We start from the raw sequence: 6,428 nt of genomic DNA on the forward strand, positions 1-6,428 counted from the left end.
CTTTATATTTTTTAAGCAAGTAGGAAACACAGTTTCATATAAATGTTATTACTTTTGTATTTTTTTTTGTTTTTACAGCTGCTTACTGTTTTATATGGTGGATAAAGTGGACCAACTCCAGCGAGGTGGCAAGTCAAGAAGAAGAAACTGTCAGTGGTGGAGGTTCTGTGTGGTGGTGCTCCCTTGGAGTTAACAGGTTTTTTTTTTTTTTAACTTTTTAACTTTTTTATTTTCTCTCTTTCTTACAGTATATTTTCTCTGTGTTGGCTGTGTGTGTGTTATGCATGTGTGTGGTGTGTGGGGGGGGGGTTTCATTCAGTTTTGATCAATCTCCTTCCCCTTCTTCCTCACCCTGCAGTAGCAGGTGGCAGAGGCGGTCCTCTCCTGCTGCTGATGCTGTTGCTGCTGGTGGAGCTGCTCACAGCAGCCCGCTTCTCCCTCTGCTTCTCTTGAATCTTCTTCATCTCCTCCGAGTACTTGCAGAAGGTGGTGTCGAACTTTGGCCCACACCTTGTAGGGCACGGTGATGGAGTTGGCCGGTAGGTTGGGCCTTCACCCTCGCTCCACTCGCATAAACACGCCGTACTTGTTGGAGCCCACATCGAAAAGAAGCGCTTGTTGTCCACATCAAGGAGGTGCCCTCGGGCAGCTCGGCCGGGCTCCTCCTCCCACTCCGTAGTCGTCGATGAGCTTGGCCAGAGCGGTCACGGGAACTCGATGACCCCTGCGCGGGCAGCGCAATGGTCTGGCCTGCGGAGCCCAGGCAGGCCCCCCGGTTGACCCGTCTGGCGGATGCGCAGGAAGCGCGCGCTGGTTCTCCTTGAGGATCCATGTAGTACTTGCGGTTCTCGCCACACAGGAACTCGCTCTTGAGCGCCCGGCGCGGCTCGTCCTGCGCCTGGGCCAGGTCCGCGGCTGGCTGGGGCCCAGCTGCGCGTAGTGCTCGATGAAGTCGCCCAGGTAGTACGCGGAAACTCCACCGGCCACTGACATGGAGAGAGTGAGGCGGCTCTTGTTGCCGCCCGCGCCCACCTCGGCGATCTCAGGAGCGGCCCTTGGCGTTCTGCTTCACGTCCTAGGTAGAAGCGCTTGTTCTGGATGTCCCACCCGCTTGGAGGCAGCTCCTGCGTCTCGTGCTGCAGCCCCCTGGGGCCCCGCCGCGCCGCCGCCACTCGCCGCGCCCCGCCGCCACACGGCCCCGGAGCCTGAGCCCGAGCCGGGGTGCCCCAGGGAGCCGCCCGAGCCCAGCGCCGCACCACCCTGCTCGCTGCCGCTGTCTCGGTCCGCCATGATGCTGCGCTCCGCTGCCGCGCCGCCGCCGCCTGCCGCTCCGCCCGCCGCCTCAGTCGCCTCAGCCGCCGCTGCTTTCCCTCCCCGGCTCCGCCTGCTGCCGCCGCAACCCCCACAGCCAGTCAGCCACTCTCGCGAGATCTGCGGGAGAGACGAGACAGACGAGACCCGGTAACAGGGCACTGACTCCCCAGTACAGTAGCAGGGCGCCCTACTGTACGCGCCCACCCGCCCGCCGGCACGTGACCTGCGCCCCCTCCCCGCTGCCAGCCCCCCGTCCGCCCGCCCGCCAGGCGGCGCCCACCCACCGGCCCTCACCCTACAACCCTGGCTGGGTGGGGGAGAGGGAGCAGGACGCGCCGCGTCGCAGCTGCTGCTGCCGCCACCACTGCTACCACCACCACCACCGTGGCTGTCGCTGTTGGCCAGACCCTAGGCGGCCTCGGCCTGGGGAGTTGGGGACTAGGGGTGAGAAGGAGTCTGCCATACTAAGCACAGGGAGTGGGCCTAAGCTCTGCTTTCCAGTGACCCCCTAAAGAGGATGTGGGGGGAGGGGCCTGCGCAGCGCAGCAGAGCCCGCTGCAGAGAGGGGACACCGAGTCACGGCCACCCCCTCTCATGCGGGCCTGAGTCAGATCCAAACCCAAACCTAGACAGGCCCGCCCGCCACCCGGCTGGGTTGTCTCCTACCGCACAGCCCTGGCCGCTGAGGCAGGCAAGGAAGAGAGGTGGTGCGGTGGTAACCCTTAGCTGCAGAGGGGGCTACTGGGGATGAGGACGGGGCGCCGGCAGCAGTGGCGCGGAGCAGCAGACACCTAGCCTGTCCCTCCCCTCTCCCTCGTCTCGCTCCCGCCGCTCCCCCTCCCCGCACACAAGGCAGTGGCTCTGGCCTCAGATGATCCCGCTCCCCCCCCCCAACCGCAGCCCCGCACGGTCGGGCGGGCGGGCGCACTCACCGATGGGGGGAGCCCAACAGAGGACAGTAGACGCACCAGGGCTAGGGTGCCCGCAGTGCCTGTTCCCGTCGACTCTGCCCTTCCCCACATGCAACAATCAAAAAGAAACCCCACACTCACCCAAAAACCTGCAGCCAGTCCCCTTGGGATCAAGACTGCCTGCCTGCCCGCCCGCCTCCCCCTCCTCCTCCTGAGATTTGGGGAAGGGGGCACCCTGCTCAGGGTTGAGCCCAGCCTGGGTTGCTGGCCAGCTCTGCGGATGAACCAGGCCCTGTGAGCATTCAGACCCTAGCCCACTCTTCTTCCTTTCTGGAAGGACCCAGAATGGAGAAGAAAACCAAGCAGGCTTTCGGAAATTCATGAGCTAAAAATGTCAGGAATTTCCTGGGAAACGCAGTTCCTTACGGGATTCATTAAAGCAGGTTCGCTTGCCCCTTTTACTCTTCCTCCCAGAAACTTCTGTCAAGGAGAGACCCACTCCCAAAAGTAAAACATTAAATGGTCGCTGGTTTTTATGCAGACAGCTAGGTTGCTGACCATTAATTAACCAGTGAGTCTTCGGACGGTGATAGCTAAAAGGGATCTATCTTCTCTGGTGTTAGAAAGGTGCTCAGGAGTAGAGGAGGAGCTCAGAGATTAACTGATTTCTCTCTTACTAGACCTGATGTATAACCTAGGGCCTATTTCCAGATAGTATTGAGTGCTCGTACACTCTCACTGCAGTCTGCAGCGCTGGCACTGTGGGGAAAGCTAAGGCCTATCTCCAGGGGACCCCCTGCCAATGCTCCCACACTCTCCCCCGTCACCTTCTACAGGCAGCTGAGAGGATACAGATCACACAGCTCTGCCCCTGGCTTTCTCAAGCACATATCGTTGCCTCTATCCTGAGAAAAGTATACCTGTTCCATTTGCAGGTTCTATTCCCATTGAGCATCTCCTTCTTCCCCCAAAAGTAAGGAGACTTGCCTCCCTCACTCTTAGCCGGAGAGACAACTGGGAATATGGTTGCCCAGCTTCTTAGAAAAGAGTGGACTAACGATCAAGAAACCAAGAGCAGCCTAGAGAATAAGCCTTGTTGATTCCTGAACCCTCAAAGCCCCCTTACCATATCCCTTCACCTCCTGAACAAACTTGCCTGCTAAGTATTCATTCACAACTTCCTTTTTCTCTTAGCAAGAGCCCCATTCTACTCAGCATTAGCTGCTTCAGCCCTGGGCTGAAGTTTGCGACTTCCCACTGAAAAGAAACAAGAAGCACCTGGCCACCAAGGAGCAAACAGGTGCAGTCCTGTGCACCCGTCTCAGAACCACCCACCTATGCCAGTCGTCCCTGAAATGGCTCTCTGAAGGGAAGGCCCCACACCAAGAGATAAAAAAACCTAGTCTTTGGGCCCCATAAAGAACTTCCCCTTATTTGGGGGGCAACCTCTAGTACCCTGTAGTACTCTTTCCGTGTTGATTTTTTCTGCACTCCCTCCCCTGTCCCAAAGTCTATTGGGAAAGGGACACAGGAACTTTTGAAGCACTTTCAACTGCACAGAAATACATGTGTGAAGAAGCAGTAGCTCCTCCATACTCAAACAGTAGCAATCAGGACCCTGGATAGACCCCAGCCTCTCCAGGGACAAAAAGGCTGAGTAGCAGGCTCTCCACAGAGAATGGTGTGGGGCATTACGCTTCACTTGTAAACTGAGGCTAAGATCTGGTATAATCCGATCTAGAAGGGCTGCTGCTCTTCCTCAAGAGTTTACCTCTAGTCAAACCAAGCCCCTGCCCCCTAATGAGAACTCAAGGCAGCAAAAAGGCCAATGAGAATACGATGAGGGCCCCTACCCCACCCCCTGCCACTCCCTGCCTTTCCTCTGTGCTGACTGCTGCCCCCAGGACCGAAGACTAAGACTCGAAACTGCCCACCTTCCTATCCCTACTTCCAGTCTAAATTTTCTTGCCCTCCGTCCTAGACATCTATATACAGGGATTCCGAAGTGATCTGAGTTTGGAAGTGCCCTGTTTTTCTGAAAAAGTGACTGCCACCAAGAACTGACTTCTTAGTTCCCCAGCGCAGAGGCAGCTGATGAAGTTTCTAGACAGAACACAAGTTGAATATCATTTGTACACTTAAACTGGGAATTTTAAGCTCAAATCAGCAAATGACTGGGACCTAGATCTCTCCACATAAATATGTACTTATTTTATTCTATTCATTATATATGTATAAAACGTTTGCTCTTATATGCCAGCTTCTCTCCCACTTCATAAGAGTATCTAAAAAGCAAACAAGATTAACAATGCCATTTCCGAAATCATTCAGTGATAAATAGGATTTTTAGCATATTTTCACTACTGAAACGAGAGTTAATTTCAGAATAAGCCTGTAAGTGTGGGCTTTTTCTCAGACTAAGGAGGTGAAAGGCAGCTTTCCTTGGGCTATAGTGTACAGTAGCCTTAAAAGGCAATCTGGGAGAAATGAATATAAACTTCCCAAAAAGTCTTAAAACAAAAAGTTTAAATAAAACTTCACAGTTATATTTGCATTTTAACACTGAAAAGACATTAGAAAATAAGTGGATTTTAAGACTTCTAACCATTCGTTAATTATCTAAACAATATACTAACTTCGTGAATGAAAAGTCTGTTCTAGTATCCAGATGTTTGAATTTGTTACTGTAAAACAAATAGTTGTAAAACTAAATGTATAATTTCATTACAATGTAGGAAAGACAAAAGGAAAACGAAATATACAGCAAATTAATATGCAGCAAAAATCCATGTTAATGAAAACTTGTGAAAAGTAAACATTTCCTTTCTCCTCAAAATATGCTTACATTTTAAAGACAATGTCTCTAGATTTCTTGAGCCCTTTTATTATTAATACAACAGACACATTTTAAAGAGAATAGAGACTGCTTTATTTTTAATCCCACTGTCTCTATGTATTTAACAAACTCTTACCAACAAAAAATTGTGCGCAAAGAAATAGACATTAGGCAGAACAAAAAGGAAAAAAAGCTTTAATTTTCATCAGCCTGAACTACAGGTGATTCTGAAATAATCTAATTCAGCTTTGGTTTTATAAAGTAAAAATCAACACACATTTATAAAATAGACTTGGAAAGAGGTTGTCTACCTCTGGGTAGTAAACCCTTCTGATTATAGAGCTCCTAATAGAAACAATATGTTGATTAATATTTTACAAAATCACAAATTTCCAAAATAATGAACATTAGAGCTTGTGTTTTCAAGTGATACTTAGGTTAAATACCAGTCTTAAACCAGACAACTATCTTCAATATCCAAATCATTAAAACTAACTGGGATGTTGTACTGTAAATGTTCAAAGTGGAGGAATTAGCCATTTCTTCTCATGACTATCTACCAAAAAAATTGAGAAACTCAAATACATCTTAACATTTAACAACAACAACGACTAATAGTAACAGCATTTCCCAGATCGTTCTTTAAAAGCGTATCCCTTTTCTACAGTTCACTTAATCTTGAAAATCATGCCTCTTCAATGCTATTTTAATGTTTAGGATTAAAGATATGAAGTAAACATTTAAAATATGAAGAGAACAATCCACTTGATAAAAATCCTCGCATTTCCAAAATGTTTTCATTTTAAGCATTTGCAGAAGAGTTAAATAAACGTAGCAGACATTCTAAATTCGATAAAAGATTCAGAGAACCCGACATTTTATGTACTCCAAAGGTCCAAACAGAACCGATGTAAATGTCAATAGCTGTCTCCCTTCCGGCTGATACTTAAATGGTTTTACTAGTACTCAAAGCAATGAAATCAGCAACTCTCTCTCCACACTCTAGTCAACACTCCAATTTCCAAAGCCGCAATTCGCAAACGTCAGTTGGGCGGGGGCGGTGGGAGATCTTGAAGTAATCCAAAAATTTCCTTTCCCCTTTGACAGTCCACCAAAAGATGTCAAACCAAATCCAGCCTATTGTAAAGCTCTGGGACCTCCCTTCCAAGGACACCGAACACAAACATAGACACCGCTGCGAAAAGCTGTCCAAAAGCGCCTGGCCGGCCAGAAATGTAAGGAGCCCAGACCAAAACGAATTAGAACCCTCAACAGAGGGTCCCGCCGACACCGCGGAAAGGAAGGTGGCATTTATTCCGGGGTAGACAGCTACGAACCAGAGTTACCCCAGCCAGTCTCTTGGGCCT

General features: G+C 50.1%; 1 protein-coding gene across 1 annotated transcript; it reads right to left on the reverse strand.

Annotated features, from left to right (window-relative positions):
* Nucleotides 1–325: 325 nt before the first annotated feature.
* On the reverse strand, nucleotides 326–6,002 carry PURA (purine rich element binding protein A). Its single transcript, XM_017873868.1, is given in 12 exon segments — nucleotides 326–364; nucleotides 367–425; nucleotides 428–488; nucleotides 490–608; nucleotides 611–668; nucleotides 670–702; nucleotides 704–912; nucleotides 915–1,045; nucleotides 1,047–1,075; nucleotides 1,077–1,152; nucleotides 1,154–1,431; nucleotides 2,247–6,002. Coding segments are annotated over 12 exon segments (1,182 nt in total). The 5' UTR covers nucleotides 2,337–6,002.
* Nucleotides 6,003–6,428: the final 426 nt, after the last annotated feature.

Source organism: Rhinopithecus bieti, unplaced genomic scaffold, assembly GCF_001698545.2.
Source record: "Rhinopithecus bieti isolate Rb0 unplaced genomic scaffold, ASM169854v2 scaffold_8674, whole genome shotgun sequence".
Taxonomy (NCBI): domain Eukaryota; kingdom Metazoa; phylum Chordata; class Mammalia; order Primates; family Cercopithecidae; genus Rhinopithecus; species Rhinopithecus bieti.